The sequence below is a fragment of the Papio anubis genome, chromosome 18 (genome assembly GCF_008728515.1).
Source record: "Papio anubis isolate 15944 chromosome 18, Panubis1.0, whole genome shotgun sequence".
NCBI lineage: Eukaryota > Metazoa > Chordata > Mammalia > Primates > Cercopithecidae > Papio > Papio anubis.
The window spans coordinates 5,917,728-5,935,961 of record NC_044993.1 but is presented as its reverse complement, the minus strand read 5'-3'; the positions used below and the strand labels follow the sequence as shown (position 1 = coordinate 5,935,961).

General features: G+C 44.4%; 1 protein-coding gene and 1 long non-coding RNA gene across 5 annotated transcripts in view; one reads left to right on the top strand and one right to left on the bottom strand.

The window, feature by feature from the left end:
* Nucleotides 1-18,234, bottom strand: part of MBTPS1 (membrane bound transcription factor peptidase, site 1) — a 65,606-nt gene that overhangs the window by 19,390 nt on the left and 27,982 nt on the right. For 3 of the 4 annotated variants that reach the window (XM_003917244.4, XM_021932212.2, XM_021932214.2), the window contains exons 9-12: nucleotides 15,284-15,386; nucleotides 12,673-12,824; nucleotides 9,447-9,608; nucleotides 2,514-2,658 (exon numbers count right to left, since the gene is read on the bottom strand). In XM_003917244.4, the coding sequence (XP_003917293.1) occupies nucleotides 2,514-2,658; nucleotides 9,447-9,608; nucleotides 12,673-12,824; nucleotides 15,284-15,386 (562 nt within the window). The remainder of the gene's footprint in view (nucleotides 1-2,513; nucleotides 2,659-9,446; nucleotides 9,609-12,672; nucleotides 12,825-15,283; nucleotides 15,387-18,234) is intronic. The other variant, XM_021932213.2, reaches the window with a different exon arrangement.
* The window catches only part of LOC103880580, a 38,321-nt gene that overhangs the window by 12,998 nt on the left and 7,089 nt on the right, over nucleotides 1-18,234 (top strand). The window lies entirely within an intron of this gene.

Genomic DNA, 18,234 nt, shown 5'->3' with positions numbered 1-18,234 from the left:
GGAAAAGAACATCACCTGGAGGAACATTTTGCTTAAAACACAGCAACGGTTAATTTCTCTACGACAGGACGATCTTGTTAGGTTGATAGAGATAATCCCAATTCCAGGAGAAAAATGGGTTAATGAAATGAACGTGTAACTCATACAAGAGGAAACACAATTCGTAAACACACCAAAGATATCCATCCCACAAAGAACTGAAGTGCACATTACACAAGGCACCCTCTAAGTTGAAAGCTGAAAGATGTACCATCTAGAACAGCCACATGCCCAGCAACAGATGAACGGAGAAACACCACGTGGCCGACCCGCCCAGTGGAGCACTACTCCGCGTGGAAAGCAGTACGGCACTCACAGCGCCACGGCGTGGACACACCGTAAAAACCTGAAGCTGAGGGAAGGAAGCCGGGCACAAAAGAACAGATGCTCTAGGATTCCACTGATATGAGAAGTCCAGAACAGGCAAGCCCACAGAGACAGAAAGCAGGCTGGTTGCCAAGGGCTGGAGGAAGGAAGAAGGAGTGGCTGACAATGAGTATTAAGGTTTCTTTTAGGAAATGTTCCTGAAGGAGATGTTGGCACAACCTTGTGAATATACTAAAACCCACCGAACTGTATGACCTAAAAGGGTGAATTTCATGGTACGTGGATTTTATCTCAATTTTTAAAAACACTACTGGAATAAAAACACTTTAAAAGGCAAATCCCCCAGTGAAGGTCTGGTGGAGCCACCTTCTCCTGAACCCCACTGGCAGCAGTCTAAGCTGACATAACTCTACTGGACAGAATTGGGTAGGATGTTCACACCCTCTGATTCAGGGAGCAAATCCAGGGAGTTTATGTTAAAGACATAATTCAAAAGAAAAGAAAACCATATATGCAAAAATATTCAGTGAAATGTTTATAGTTGAAAACTACTTAACAGTTCAAATAAAGGAAAATAGTAAACAAATTATAATTTACTATTTCTACATAAACAACCATTAAGAAGTATACTGGTGCCATGCATAGTTGAATTTTTCTTTTCTTTTCTTTCTTAGAGACAGAGTCTTGCTCTGTTACCAGGCTGGAGGGCAGTGGCATGATCTCGGCTCACTGCAACCTCCGCCTACCGGGTTCAAGCGATTCTCCTGCTTCAGTCTCCCGAGTAGCTGGGACTACAGGTGTGTGTTACCACGCCCAGCTAATTTTTGTATTTTTAGTAGAGACAGGGTTTCACCATGTTTGCCAGGATGGTCTCGATCTCTTGACCTTGTGATCCTCCCACCTCGGCCTCCCAAAGTTCTGGGATTACAGGCTTGAGCCAACATGCACGGCAGTTGAATTTTTCAATGTTTACGATATAATGAGAACCACCAAAAAAATTGTAAATTTTTGACAGTTGCACAATGATAACAAAAAAGTAAGTATTGCAGAAAAGGGCTGGAAAAGAATATTTAAAAAACAGTGGCCAAGTTAGTATTCTAAGGCTGGAAGCGAGTTTTCTATTCTTTTTCTCTATTTTTAATTATTGTGATAATGTCTATGCAGTTAAGATTTTTAAAAATTTACAAAACAATATTTAAAAAAAAAGACTATCTTTCAAACACATTAAAGGATAAAATACTGGCAGGCGCGGTGGCTCACACCTGTAATCCCAAGACTCTGGGAGGTTGAGGTAGGTGGATCATCTGAGGTCAGGAATTCAAGACCAGCCTGGCCAACATGGGGAAACCCCGTCTCTACTAAAAATACAAAAAATTAGCCAGATGTGATGGCAGGCACCTGTAATCCCAGACACCTGGGAGGCTGAGTCAGTAGAATCGCTTGAACCTGGGAGGTGGAGGTTGCAGTGAGCCGAGATTGTGCCATTGCACTCCAGCCTGGGCAACAGGAGCGAAACTCTGTCTCAAAAAAAAAAAAAACAAAAACAAAAACAAAAAGAATGAAATACTACAACTGGGCCTTTAATTATAGGCGCAAAATTGTATAGATGAAAAATCAAATGTAATTAGCTGACTTAGGAGCCAAACTCAAGACGCCAAAGCAAAAAAGCAAAATTGGTTTAATTAATTTATGCCCTGACTTACTCTGTAACAGACTTAGGAGATAACAAATCACTACTTCCAACAGCTCTGGCACCCTAGACAGGGCTAGTTCCTTTTTTTTTTTTTTTTTTTTTCCAGACAGGGTCTTGCTCTGTCACCCAGGCTGGAGTGCAATGGCATGCTCTTGGCTCACTGCAGCCTCAACCTCCTAGACTCAAGTGATCCTCCCACCTCAGCCTCCTGTGTATCTGGGACCACAGGCACGTGCCACCATCCCTGGCTAATTTCTTTATTATTTGTTGAGACAGGTCTCACTTTGTTGCTCAGGCTGGTCTTGAAGTCCTGGGCTCAAGTGATCCTCTCTCCTCGGCCTAGAACTTTTCCTTTTTTTGAGTTATTTCTCAGCAGAAATAACTATGGCCTAAAGGTCTGGGCTGTGTCTAAGTTCACCATCAAGTCAGAGACCAAGTCAGAGAGAAGTTTCACCTTATCTACAATTCTTCCTGTGACTCCCATGCCGTTGAGGATGGTGACATTAACAACTGTCGGCATTCCTCCATAGTAGATGGGCTGGGAGCAGTAGGGCCACATGTAGGGACACTCAGTCAGATCTATGTAGCTGGGGCTCAAACTGAAATAAAGAATACAGTGTTAGAGTAGATCATATGAGAAAACTTCAATGAAGCAACACAACTGTACCAGAAAGAGTTAACAAAGCAGACGGAGCTTGAGAAGGGTTTGCTTACAGGGCTGCCCTAGGCTGGCATCTGGGGACTTGGCTCTGGAATGCTCCGGCACAGATAAGGCCTCTGTGCCAACCTGCTCTCTACACAGATAGTGCGATGTGCAGGGACACCTCTGCTTTTGCAAGTCTGGAGCTGTGGGAGTTGTGACTGGCAGAGAATGAGTATGTGACCAGCCCTAATGGAAACTTGGACTTGAGTCTCTAGAGGGCTTCCCTGGGCACAAACATGTACACATGTCAATGCAGTCTGCTGCTGGGAAAGGGGCCAGCTCTGTGAGACCCCACCTGGCAGGAGAGAGGGGAGAGCTTAGGAAGCTGTGCCTGGATTTCTCCAGGCTCTCTCCGTGTGAGGTGTGTTTTTCCCTTACAGAGCCGCTGTGCGTCCTTGCTGTGCCACTACAATGAATCTTAGCTGGGAGTGTGACCACAGGCTGAGTCCCATGAGTCCTAAAGCGCCGAGTGTGGGAGAGGTGCTGGGGAACCTGACGTAATTTGTATCAGAAGTGCTGACACAAGTGCTCTGGCAATTATGTTGGTTTCATGGTTTCCCCTTATCTGAACTGAGTTTGTGTTGGGTTCACATCACTCCTAGTGCAGCAGCGGTGTCAGCTACGCCTGAACAGGTGAAAAGACAGGCAAGAGACAAATGTTTCAAGCAAGACGTGACCCAAGACGGCCTCCCTGAGAGCACCAGGCACATGTGGATCCTGCTTCTTAAGCTGCACCCACGTGCAGTGGGCATGAGGCTCTGCTCAACTGCTTCACCTCATTACAGGAGATGCCAGCCTTTCTCAAACAGCAACTACAGTATAAGGAGTATTTTTTATTAGTTTGTAATAACAAAGATGTATCTGGGCCAACTGAATTGCTACATAAGAAACCAAATGGAGTATCTTTAGGGACACTGTGACTTTCACAGGCAGTTATAATCAACAAATATCATAGTTAAGTCATCTAAATAGATACCAGCTTCACAAATCTAAAGTTCACAAAAAAAGAAAAGGAAATAGTACCACCTAGTTTTAAAAATCTGAATGGATTGGCCATGTGACCACAATTGTATGCATCAGCAAAGGTATCTGTTCTACCTGAAATGTGTTTGTAAACTTTGCTGGTAACTGTGCTCTGTAATCAGTTTAATTCAACTACTAATTCAACATGATTTAACTAAGAAATCATTATCAGCAAACAGAATTCAACATCATATTAAGAAAACAACACCGCAAAACCAGTGGGATTTATTTCAGAAATGTAATATGGGAAACTCATTAACATCATAAACCATATATACTAATAGGTCTAAAGTATTCATATGATTACCTTTCTAGATGCTGAAAAAGCCTACAAAATTCAATCCACAGTCCTGATGAAAACACTAAAAAAAACACCACTAGACAGATAATCTACCAAAAAAAATACACACACACACACACACACACCCCTACCTTAGGGATAAATCCAGCATCTTACTTAACAGAGAAACACAAGAGGCATTTCCATTAAGATTAGGAACAACAAAAGGATAGCCACTATCTCCACTGTTGTTCAACACTGTGCTAGAGATACCAGCCCATGTAAGTAGACAGAAAATAATCAACGAAGCCTTAAGAATCGATAAGGAAGACGTAAAACTATCTTTATTTCCATATGACAGGTTAGTATACCTGGAAAACCCGAGAGACGCAATAATAAAACTAACTCAAACAATAATTCAATTAGGTAGCAGGATATAAAATTAACATATAGAAATAAATCAGCCAGTTAGAGAATATAAAAGAAGAGAAAACCCCATCTACAACAGCAACAAAAAGATTATAAATACTTAAACTTACCAAGAAATGTGTAAAACCTATATGAAGACAACTGTAAAACCTCCTGGAAGACACACAAGACTTGAGCAAATGGAAACACATCCTTTGCTCTTAGACAAAATAACAGCACTGTAAAAATACTACTTCTAAGTTCATTTAAAATTTGATGCAACAAAAACTCCAACAAGCTTCTCTCATAGAATTAAGTAAGTTGATATGAAAATTCATATGAAGAAAACAAACATGTAAGCATAGCCAAGAAGGGCCGGGTGCAGTGACTTACACGTGTCATCTCTTTGGGGGCACTTTGAGAGGCCGAGGCGGGAGGATGGCTTGAGCCTAGGAGTTCAAGACTAGCCTGGGCAACATGGCGAAACCCTGTCTCTACTAAAAATAGAAAGATGAGTCAGGCGTAGGGGTGTGTACCTGCAGTCCGCCTACTTGGAAGGCTGAGATGGGAGAATCACCTGAGCTCAGAGGGCAGAGGTTACAGTGAAGCAAGATCATGTAACTACACTCCAGCCTGAGCCACAGAGCAAGACCCTGCCACAAAAAAAAAAAGAAAGAAAAAAGAATACTCAAGAAAACACTGAAAAAAAAAATACAAGAGGAACTAGCACTAACAGACATTAAAAACATGCTACAAAGTATTTATAATCAAAACAGTGTGGTACCAGTACATGGACAGACAGACCAGTGGAACAGAATGGAAACCTCAGGGATAGACCTAATACACATGAAAACTTAATACATAATAAAGACAGTATCTCAAATCACTGAGGCAAAGATGAACTTTTTAATCACAAGAGCTTTAACAAATGGGTGGCCATTTGGCAAAAGAAAAAATTAGATCCATACTTCCAAACAATACACAAAAATAAAACTCCAAATGGATCAAGGAATCTCAAGTAAATAAAAGAAAGCAAACAAGTATTAGAAGAAAACATGGGTGCATTTCTCTTTTATCTACCTCAGTGCAGAAAAAGACTTTCTAAGGACTCAAAATCTAGAGGCATCAGCAGAAGAGTAACAAATGTGACTATTAAAAAACAACAACTGCATGGCAAAAACACCTTACATTAAGTCAAAAGACAATGACAAAGTGGCAGAAAAATCTGCAACATGCATCCCTGACAGAGGGTTACTAACCCTAATATATTGAGAACTCTAAAGAGGGGCCAAAAACCCCATTGAAAAAGAAATGAACAGACAATTCACAAGAAAGGTAAAAAAAAAAAAAAAAAAAAAAAAAGCTCTTAAACATAGACTTAGGTGTTCAAACTCATTCATAAATGGAGAAACGCGAATTAAACAATACTGAAATACTATTCCTTACCAATCAGATTTGTAAAAGGTAACAAGTATGACAGAACATTCTGTCGGTGAGGCTCTGGGGAAACCGGCACTCACGCACACTGCTCACACAACACAAACAGGCACAACCCTTCCGCAGAGAAACAAAGCAATGCCTAACAGAGTTACCCAATGCTCTCAACGCTGACCAGCAATGCCACTTTACCTAACAGAGCTACCAGATGCTCTCAACCTGGACCAGCAGTGCCACCTTACCTAAGAGAGCTACTGGACACTCTCAATGCTGAGCAGCGTAAATTTTTAGGAATTTATCCTGAAGGAACACCTCCAACAAAACTAAGACACACAGGCCTGAGGTTATTCATTGCAAGTTTATAATTACAAAATACTGGAAACAATTTAAAAGCCCACATGTAGACAAGTAATGGCTTAAACAATTGTACATTCACAGGATATGATTGTGAAAAAGGAAGAGAATCTCTATGCACTGACGTGGAGAGATTTCCAAGACGTTAAGTGAAAAAAGCAGAATCCAAAAGAATATCCACAACAATGCTATCCTTCTATGTATGTGCTCATTTGTGGGGTGGCAGGGGCGGGGGGAAGGATAAACCCAAACCTGATGTGATCGTTACCTAAGGCGTGTGTGGAAGCCTGGTAGAAATAATGAGCGAATGGGAACTGACATGGTTTGGATGCTTGTCCCCTCCAAGGTTCATGCTGACTTGTAATCCCCAATGTTGGAGGTGGGCCTGGTGGGAGGTGATGGGATCATGGGGGCAGATCCCTCATGGCTGATTTAGCACCATCCCTTTGGTGATAACTGAGTTCTCGCTCAGTTCAGGCAAAACCTGGGTGTTTAAAAGTCTGGGACCTCCCTACTCTCTTGCCATGTGATGTGCCAGCTCCCCTTCACCTTCTGCCATGATTGGAAGCTTCCTGAAGCCTCCCCAGAAGCAGGTGCTGGCGCTATGCTTCCGGTACAGCCTGCAGAACCAAGAGCCAGTTGAACCTCTTTTCTTTATAAATTACCCAGTCTCAGGTATTTTTTTATAGCAATGCAAGAACAAACTAACACATCCTTAGAACCACAGTAATGTTTCACACACCCAATAAGTTCTAATCAATCAGGATGTGGGGGAAATCTAAAAAGGAATACAAATATGAATAAATGAGTCCAACTGTACTAAAAATAGACACCAAGGAAAGAATTAACCTAAGTAACTGAAGAAAACATTATAACTATATTCTGTAGGGCCAAAGATGATGCACTATCAAAAATACTATATTTAAAAAATTCACAAAGACACGGGTTAGCAATTCCAAAGCTGCTCAGTATGTATATACTAGGACTAAGCAAATAAGTCAATATATTGTGGATAATGAGAGCCAGGCTTCTCACTGTTGGAGAATGGAGCTGAAACAGAGGTTTAACATGACCATCTCTGTAAACAAGAAATAAATAAATAAACAGAAACAAGGAGAGGGAAAGGCTGGAATGAACACTGAGATACTGGGTGGAACCTGGAGGTGGCATTCCTCATGTTTCCAGTACATACACCGATAGGCAGATACAGAAGCAGGCATGTGTGTCTGTGCACGTGTCCATACACTGCCCAGCTCTGTCTGAAGAGTGCAGTAACCACTGTGAGCACAGCAGCTGTGAGCACCCCGAGTGCCCAGGTCTTGGTGTCTCAATACCATTAGAACAGGCCATCAGGAAAGACTTGCTTGGAGAAAGAACTGATACCAAGGCTAGAGCACAGAAGTGCATGACAGGACATCCTGTGCTGCCAAGAAGACAGAAGTGCTCAGAAAAGGTTGGACACATGCTGAAAACACACACAAGCCAACTAGACGGAGCTCCCAACAGCCAACTCTGGGACAATTTGAACGACCAACTAAATGATGATATTAATTACAATCCACAGAGTAAAATAAATATCTGTGCTTCCATACTGATACAAAGAACTGAATAAATAAATGGGACAGAAAGGACAGTTCTTCCTTCCAGCAGAGTTCCAGTTAATAAATACAAATGGAACGAAGGAAAAAGAAAATCATCATGTGTCAAAGTCCTCAGGAGTAATCACCAAAAGCAAGAACCATGAAGGCATGCTAACATGAGTAAGTGGAAGTATGTGAAGAAACAAGACCATCTCAAAACACGCCCCCATGAGACACTGAGAAGTCACAAAGGAAACAGGGGCTGCACAGTGGAGACATCTGACAGGTGCCACCTCTGGCCCCACAGGGCCAGCAGCTCAGGTCTCCTCTCCAGGAGGACACCTGCAGCTGCTGCCCTCGGGTCCTCACACGTCTGTGCCAAGCCCATGCTTCCCCCCTGGGGCTGCTCCCAGCCAATGACTAAGCACAGAGCAGGCACTAGGGCAGGCCCATTCCTGGGGGACACAGGACTCCTCCAACAGGCAATCTGGTTCAAGGATTTCCCATGAGCTAAAACTTTTTCAGGCCTGTGCGAGCCTCTTCCTCCCCAGTTCTCCTAACTTTTTGGTGTCAGATCAGCACTGCAGTTCTTGCCTATTCCCACACCCTTCCCTTTATCCTTCAGAGGCCCTCACTCCCCACAAATCTTTTGAACATCTAATCCTAGCTTGGCGTCTGCTTCTTGGAGGACCCAGACTGACAGACCACATTAATCAAATGATGAAAATGAACACCACCAGTAATAAGATGAAGGAAAACGGAGGAACCATCTGTGATTAGAGGAAACTAAGAAGACAGGAAAATGAAATCTAACGTGGGATTCTGGACTGGATCCCAGAGAAGGAACCTGTGGGATGATGGGTAGAATCTGAATGAAGCCTGCAGGTCAGTCAGCAGAGCTACACCAAGGTTCATTTCCAGATTCTGAGGCTCATGCTGTGGTCAGCAGTGCTACCAAGATTCATTTCCAGGCTCTGGTGCTCATACTGAGGTTTCGGAAGATACTAAGGTTAGGGAAAGCTGGGAAGGACTTAGGGGTTCTCATGAACTATTTGTGAAACTTTGCTATAAATCTAAAATCATTTCAAAATAAAGGGTGAAAACAAAGCAGGGCCCAGGCCGGACGGGAGCACCATGGGAGCTGGCGAGATGCATGTGGTCTGCAGGTGAATGACAGCACAGGGCCAGTGTTCGTAGGTTAGTTTTAACAGCTGTACTCCAGTGATCTGAAACAGTGGCATCAGGGGAAACTGGGCAATCTTGTTACAACAACTCTCTCCTATTTCTGCAAAATTTCTGTAAACCTAAGATTATTTCAAGTCTAAAAAAGTAAACAAAAGCAAAAAAAAAAAAAAACCCAAACCACTCAGAAATCATTACTTTTAACCATTTATATTATAGATAACATCGGTAAGTCGGAAGTAGCTACCAGTTCTGCCAGCAGTACCCTTGTAGAAGCAGCAGAAAAACCTCTCTGAGCACCCCGAGAATTCTGTGCTTAGTCATCATTTTTTGTTTCGAGGCTTGTATCAGTGCAAAGGGAAAATTTGCCCAGAGCCCAGTGAAGGAGAGAAAGGCCCATTGGCAGGATGGTGCACTGACCTTGCCTGTGGCTTGTAGCTGTTGAGGATCTGATAGGCTCTGAGCAGATCGAGCTTGCCGTGGCCTTGCTCAAACATGTTGACCCCGGGGAGTCTCCGGGCTGACGCAATCAGAGCCTGCTTCATACTGGCAGGATTCACCAGCTCACGCTTCTGGACTGTGCTGGAGGAAAAATCAAGCATTTGTTCATTTTCTCTCAGTAAACGGATGAAAATCAGACCACTGAAACCTAACCTACAAACGTGCACACGAGAGGCCTGCAGTCTTGTTTCATATCTAACAGGTGCTTGTCTGGCACAGCCTGTGTGAAAGCATGAGAGCACACTCATTTCTGTACCTGCTCCAGGACTGACCGCTCCGCAACCTTCTACGGGACCCATGGGCTAGGGCCATTTATGCTAAATGCACCAGTAGCACGTATGTTTCTGATAATTCAACTGAACAACCACATAGGTTGCAGAAGGCATGAATGTGTAGGACGTCCTGACTCCTCAGGGGAGGGGAAACCTGCTGGACACAGGAAGAAGATGCCATGGGACACCGCCTGGCTGGGAGGAAGAGGAGCACACTCAGATCCTGGGGAGGGGCCACAACACAGGACTGGCAGGAGGCACAGGTCTGAGTGAGGACCGCTGCCTCCAAAGCCAATCCTCACCTTTTTGTTTCCAAATTGGGAGGCTTGTCTGGGACGAGCCACCCTGATGGACGATGCCTTTCAGAACGACGCAGACCTAAGGCCACCTTCAGTTTCACCATAAGAATGCATCTGAACAAGCTTTAACACACAGTGTGACCTGGCTAGGAACTCAGCCTGGTGATACTAACATTAAAACATCTATTTTTATGTATCTATGTATTATAAATACAAGTCAATTTTAATTCCTAAAATTGAGGGGGGAATATCAGTACGCAAAAAAGGAAAACTTACTCTCCTAAGTTCCTAAATATTTGTATGTGATAGTGGTTGGTCTTGGAGTCTAGGCAGGTTTTCTAAATGGGAAATCTGACATAAGAAGACGAGATGAAGCAGAATTAGTTTTTAATGACAGAATAAAAGAACTGCTCAAAGCTACAGGTCAACAATCTTCCTCCTCTTCCTGCCTATAAAGTGAATTCAAGGGTTGCGTTCCACTGCCTTTCACAGCATCATCAGGCTGGAGCTCAGGAGGCCCGCCACTGCTGCTCGGCTTCTATTATGAGCGACTGTCACATACAGAGGTGTTTCTGAATGATCACAATGGCATTTTTATCTGCTGCAGTGGGATGATGAGATTGAAAGGCTTCCTTGTTGCTGAAAATATCTGTACTTAAAGAAGCTGCCGGGAAAAGGAACAACCCCTCGGCTGCCCGCTTACTCAACAGCAGAGAGCTGATGGGCCCAACGGTGAAGGCAGAGCCCTCACTGCCCGCTAACAATCATGGCATGTAGGAGAAATGAACCAGTATTTTCTGTTTCTAGAATCAACAAAATTAGAAACAGGAGCCCTAACTGAGTCCTCTCCACCTGGCAAATACCAGGGTGCAAGCAGGCCAGGTAGCCCACTATCCACCTTCCCTCCACTCTGTTCCTCACTTGATGTAACACTGGAGAGAGGAAAACAACTGGAAGAGAAGACAGTGTTTCCAGCAAGCACACGGTTATTCTCCAGAGGCCAGTCTGGCCAACGTCAACATTCTCAAGAATTTGGCTCCAAACTGTAAGGGAAGAACAGAGAAAAGGGGAAAGAGAGAGATATCTACCCCCTTTTTTGGTAGAGATGGGGTCTCACTATGTTGCCCCAGCTGGTCTCAAACTACTAGCCTCAAACAATCCTCTTGCCTTGGCCTCCCAAAGTGCTGGTATTACAGGTGTGAGCTACCACAACCAGCCCAATATCTAGCTTTATTAAGGATTACTAACAAAATAATATCTGGCATTAGAAGCTAAAATCAATATTCAATTTACTTAAAGAGAATTTAAAATATAAAGACATTTAATACTATTAGCCTATATTAATTTTTAAATTAGCATAGAATAACTTCCAAATATGCAGAGTTTTGTGTGTTATCATAACACTCAACTAAAACTTCATCTAAATAGAAGAAGTACAATTTATTTTGGGGGAAGATACAGTGACAAGATAAATGCCAGCCCCAAAGACTTCTTTTTATAACTGAGAGTAAGGAAACACGGGCCTCTGAAGAAAGTGACAGCATGTGAACATCAACTCTGGTCTACTCGCTTGGAGAACTTTATTTATTGATTGGCTGATTGAGACAGAGTCTTGCTCTGTCAAACAGGCTGGAGTGCAGTGGCGCGATCTCAGTTCACTGCAGCCTCCTCTTCCCAGGTTCAAGCAATTTTCCTGCCTCAATCTCCTGAGTAGCTGGGATTACAGCCGCCCACCACCACACCTGGCTAATTTTTGTAATTTTTAGTAGAGACGGGGTTGCACGACATTGATCAGTTTGGTCTTGAACTTCTGACCTCAGGTGACCTGCTCCCTCAGCCTCCCAAAGTGCTGGGATTACAGGTGTGAGCCACTGCACCCAGACTCTTTGAGACCTTTCTTCCAGTTTCATTATCTGCAAGATTAAGTTCCAGTCACTAAGCTCCACTCCAACTGCAGGAGATTCAGTGAGACAAAGCGGAGTGGTGACTGTCAGTCCCTGGCGGGTTTGACATCCTTAGCTACAGAGAACATTAAAAGGTGAGTCCCTGTCACAAAAACAACAAATGGGTAACACTGAGAAGATGGATGTGTGAATTCGTTTCACTAGAGTAACCTTTTTACTATCTGTATGTATCCCATAACATCATGTTGAATATCTTACATATATGCAATTTTTTTTTTTTTAAGTGAATCCCCAAGGAAATGGAGGATATATGGCAGGGACATATCTTACTTTTTGTTCCCTGCCTGATACATACGCTTGCTTGGATATAAAAAGCACACTTCTAGCACATAAATGGGATACTAGAAAACAGAACACAAACAGAGAAACAGGTATTTTGCCTATGCTTACTTGAGCTTATAAAGTGTGTTCACATTCAAGTCATCTAACTATCAAAGAAGTGACTCCTACTCTTTGCAGAGATGAAGGAGGAGAGACAGAGCAAGGCTGTGAAGGGCCTAAGCTCTCAAACCCAAGTCAGGGCAGAAGTAAGACACAACTCCTGCTCTGCTGGCACCGAGTGCTCCTGTCCTGACGTGGGAGCTACTGTTCTCTGGGGGGCAGCACTCACCTCACTAATAAGGTGACAGCGCCTGCAACCACTGGAGAAGCAACACTGGTTCCTGAGAGGGCCCGGCACCCCCCTTTCACGCCGGAACCCCGCACGCCAGCACCATAGGTGACAATGTCAGGTTTCACGCGACCGTAGCCTCCTGGTAGCTCCTATGAATAAAAGCAGCTTGGTTTCTATGTCTCATACTTTGCTGTACAGCCACATGCAGTTATGAGTGAATCAAATCAGAACAGAGATATGGGTTACACAGCATAACCTTAGGAAGGTACTGGTTTTAGTCTGAAATTCACTCCAGGCCGGGCCCAGGGCTCACACCTGTAATCCCAACACTTTGGGAGGCCGAGGCAGGTGGACTGCTTGAGCCCAGGAGTTCCAGACCAGCCTGGGCTACACAGCAAGACCCCCATCTCCACAAAAAAAACCAAAAATTAGCTAGCTCTAGTGACACAAGCCTGTAGTCCTGGCTACTCAGGAGGATCACCTGAGCCCAGGAGGTCAAGGATGCAGTGAGCCGTGATTGAGCCACTGCACTCCAGCCTGGGCAATAGAGTGAGAACCTGTTCCTCTCAGCCCCCGCCTCCAACAAAAGAGAAAAAAAAACAAAGAAATTCACTACAATACAGAAAATAAGCTTAAATGATAACGTAGAAAGTAACATTTTAAAAATATATTTTATAACAACCAGAACAACGGCAAAGGCATAAAGCAATTAAAAGATAAGTATTTCAATTTTGCTGACACGCCAGACTAGAAAGCGCACACTGGCTTATCACCAAGACCAGAAACCGGAAAATGCTTTATCTCTAGATAAGTTAAACTTAGAAATATGTTAGAAAAATTAGAAAATTAAAATGTAAAAAAACCCAAACATGTTTCTTTACAAGGAAAAAAGTACAAGGTATGAGTGGATGTTTCAAATGGTTGTAAAAGAGGAAATAAGAAACCATTGAGAAGGAACAAGATAACCACCCGACTAACTTGGGATAAGGTTTTAATAAGTACTCGCTTAAGCTTCTTAAGAATTGGGGCAAAACAAGAAATATTCCGTCAGAAAACATGAGACCAATTTGAAGGGAAGGCCAAGGACCGTGGACACACACACTGGGACACCGAGTGAAGGCACCCTCCACTGCAGCTGTGATGATGGAGGGACACTTCTCAAATGCCATTAAAAAGCTGGCTGGTGATGAAGGCCATGGACGTGACATCTCGTCATGGTTCGGTGAGAGCGTTTACACGGGGAGCTGGGGACAAAGTGGCGGATGCAGTTTCCTAGTATCTGGCAGCACAAGGAATATGCTGAGGGAGCATGGATGGGAGGACGTGCAGCCTGCCCTGGACAGACTATCACATGAGAGAGTGGTCCCCAGCCAATGCGTCCGCTCCAGGAAGAGGCATGTGAGTGTGGGAGGCGGGGACCCCTGGTGAGGCTGAGTGGCGGGGACGCTAGGGGCTGACACTGTCACAGTACAAAGGCTCAGGTTGAAGGCACAGTACAAAGGCTATCCCGTAAAGTGCTGCAGTGTGGACGAGGCCCACAGTGTTCCCAGGCAGTTGGGAATCTTTGCAGGGACTTATCTGAGGCCTCCGAGTGTGACACGTGAAGTTAAAGCAAGGAGAGATGCTCTGACCCTGAAGAAAGCGAAAGGCGGGTGCTCCCCTCAGCCACCGTGAGGGCAAAGGTACACAATTGCTGTTCTGCATGAGCATCTAATTTTTCATCAAACTTTGACAGGTAAAGGTGGGTGAATTTGCTGCATAATTAAACCCCGAACAGCTGAATTATTAACTGTAGCAGTTATTTTGAATTTGTCCAGCTAAATGCAATTGTTTCTGGGTTAGCAGAGTTGATATTAAGCTGTTCTCAATGGCTTCTCCAACTTCTTAAGGCCCCCCGCAAAAAAAAAAAAAAAATCATCTCACCTACCACTGAGGAGGACTGCTTACCACTACTAGATAGGGTAAACAGTTACCACTACTAGATAGGGTAAATGGGCAGGAACCCAATTCACCTAAAGATGAGTTCAGGCCAGGCGCGGTGGCTCAAGCCTGTAATCCCAGCACTTTGGGAGGCCGAGACGGGCGGATCACGAGGTCAGGAGATTGAGACCATCCTGGCTAACACGGTGAAACCTTGTCTCTACTAAAAAAATACAAAAAAACTAGCCGGGCGAGGTGGCGGGTGCCTGTAGTCCCAGCTACTCGGGAGGCTGAGGCAGGAGAATGGCGTAAACCTGGGAGGCGGAGCTTGCAGTGAGCTGAGATCCGGCCACTGCACTCCAGCCTGGGCGACAGAGTGAGACTCTGTCTCAAAAAAAAAAAAAAAAAAAGATGAGTTCCTCAGAAATCAGTTAATAACTGAAACTGGGAGACACACTTAGAATGATCACAGCAGCTGTGCACTTGCCAGAGTGAAGGGGCAGATGCTGAAGGGGCCAGATCTCTCGTCCTCATGGCTGGGCAGGCACTCACAGCCCCAGCTATTCACCTGGGAATGTGACGGTGTCTGTGCACTTACAAATACACCCCACGGCTCATGAACAACCGGTGCCACTAACCACAGTAGTCTGTCCAGCCAAATACAGTTATTTAGCAAAGTAAAGTGTACCCAGGTAGTCATTCCCCTTGAAGAAAAGCGGGCGATGTTATCTTCAAAGTCAATGCCGCCTACTCCAATCACATCCATTTGATCAGCAGGGTTATTCAGAGTGCTATATTGAGACAAAAAAAAAGACAAAAGAAAAGAAGAAAAACAAGAGAAATAATTTAAAATGGATGATTCAAACCAGGGCAAATACTCCCAGAACAATCTAGGACTGTATGAGCTTCTTCTGCGGGAAGACGTGTGCAGCTCCTCACGGCTGTCCTGTGAAACGCATGACCCTGCCACGTTCATACTGTGCTCCAATTACACCCTCTCACCTGCAACGCCCCTCCTTTCTTCTCCTCCCTGTCAACTTGGCACACTGGGGCTAAAAAGTGAGGCTCAAGGCTCACTTTTTCCCTCCAGCAATCCAGGCCTTAAGGATCTGTACTTGCCTTGAACTTCACAACACTTAACATGATCACAGTTCATCATCTAATGACACATTCTCACATCACTTTCAAACTGTTCCCAGTACATTCATCTTAACTCCCCAACTAAATCACACACTTCTCTGGGAAGAAACCGTAACCACACATTTGCATCTGCCAAGGTCAGGAAGTGGTAAGTTTTCAATTGACCTTCTGTGGTGTTGTTCTACCCTCCTCCTAGGGAACTGTGGAAGGACTATCATTACTCTGTAATCTTGAGCTCCTTAGATGTCTCCAATACCTTAAGTGCACTAGATCTGCAAAGAAATTATAGTGAAATAAATAATGGCAAAAATGTGTAAACCACAAAGTCAAAATAAAGGTGAACTATTTGAAAATGTGAGACACTCAGTTATAAAACTGCATTGCTAAGCTTTATGTATTATGGCTACACTACCAAAAAAATGAACTCTTTGACAATTCAAGAACTACAACTGATTCCAAGTGGCTTACAAGATAATAGCAGCATGAAGTTCTCCTTCTACAGTGTTTTTAGCTGACAATTCCCAACACACCGAGACAAAGTGGTACTGCCTTCTCAGCCCACTGGCCACCAATATCCTCCCAGCATTCAGAGGAACCAATAATGATTTTCTGATGACTGATGCTAGACGTTTACACATTCCCAGGAACACAAGGAGCAGAGGTTGGTACAGAAGTCACTGATAGAAACTCCCACCGAAGGTGACCAAAAAAATACCACCTTTCCACCCTCCTCTACCTGTCAATCCCTATAATGCTTAGTGTACTTTAAACTCTTAAAAAATAAGAGAAGGCATTAAGAAATCATTGCTGGTACTGAAAAAGAGGGAGCTGAGGCTGCAGGCTCGCTAGCACCACAGAGCGCAGGACCCAGAGAAAGAGACCACAGCAAAGCGGACCGGAGGATGTGTGCCTCGCTCCCAGAGGAGCTGACGTATGCACGTTACTGTCCTCAGACCAGCCCTGGGAGGAGTCCCACCAGATGCCCGAGCAGAAAAAACCACACCCGCCACAAGCTGGGCTGCTGTGATCATATGCCATGTCCCATCACTGCAACAGCCAGCAGGTGCCCAGGTCTGTGTGAGGCAGCACGAGCGTACAAACAAGGTGGAGACGGGGCCTTCCTTGCAAGGCTCTGCTCCTCCAACCCACTATAAACTCACAACTCTGATAAGAAGCTATCGAGTGCAACCACCCACAAAAGCCACAGGGTTTCAGAACGGCAGCCAGCATGTGAGAAAGCAGTCAGAATAGTATGTGAAAGAGCTGAGAATCCAGACAGGCGTGGCCAGGAAGACGGGCAGAGGGACGGGGTGCGGAAGACCTGAAAGAAACAGAAGGCGGACACTTATTCCAGGAAGGTGTGTGTGGGGAAGTGGAAGATCAAGGTGAACCGAGATTCTGGCTGGAGTTGGCCAACTACGGCCCATGGGCCAAACCAGCCCACACCTGTTTTTGCAAATACAGCATTCCTGGAACACAGTCATGTTCATTTACATATATATCACCCACAGCTGCTTTCACACCATAAAGCCTAAACTATTCATTATCTGACCCTTTATAGAAAAAGTTTGCAATTCAGCCCAGAATACTGAAGACCTTGCGAACCAAAAGAAAAATGTGGATTTCATCTATTAGGCAATAATAATCCGCTGCAGATTCTTGATTAGAAAACTGCTAGAATATATGTTTGAACGGTAGAAATACACACAAAACAGAAAGAGATCAGCTGTCATTCACAGAGCGTCGTCGGCATTCACGGTGCTCTCCTCCCCGCACTGTCTGATTTCAGCCTCACAGGCACCATGCGGGCTGCTCTCTGCTCCCATGACAGGTGAGGGAGCTGGGGCTCAGAGAAGTGACGGTGCCTCAGCCGTAAGCGGCAGGTCGGACTTGTCTGCTTTCACACCTACTTTCATCCCTGTCCATGCTGGAAGAGCTGGGGTGGGAAAAGACTCAGATAGGAAAACAGGCTAGGAAACACTGACACCCGGTGACTCTGAACTGGTGAGTGCCAGCCATGAGTGGGGACATCAAAAATGGGACGAACATTTAAAAAGGAGACAAGAACACCTGACGAGATGACTTAATAACTGGAGTTTGTCACGGCAGAGCTACAGCAAGGGTATGTTCGTGCCACTTGCATCTATGGCTCCTGATACGTATCACTGATGCCACAGCAAAATCCAGAACGCTGGACCTCTAATGAGGGTTAGGATCATTTACTCAACTACCAGGCTAGAATCCTATGAATGCCAATATCCACGTTTTCTGAGATATACAAACATGAACTTCACATAGCTTCACCTCCTATTACACCCTGGATTTGCGTAAAGCATCCTACAGAAACTGAGCACAAGAAATGACTTATAAATATTATCTAGAGAATAAAACGAAGCTGCTGGTGGAAAGAAAACTGAGACCTCGAACCAGACAGGAGTGTACGGCTGGGATTCAGTGGCAAAGGTTTCACATCTTGTGCTGCTTAAGCTCAGCACGAAG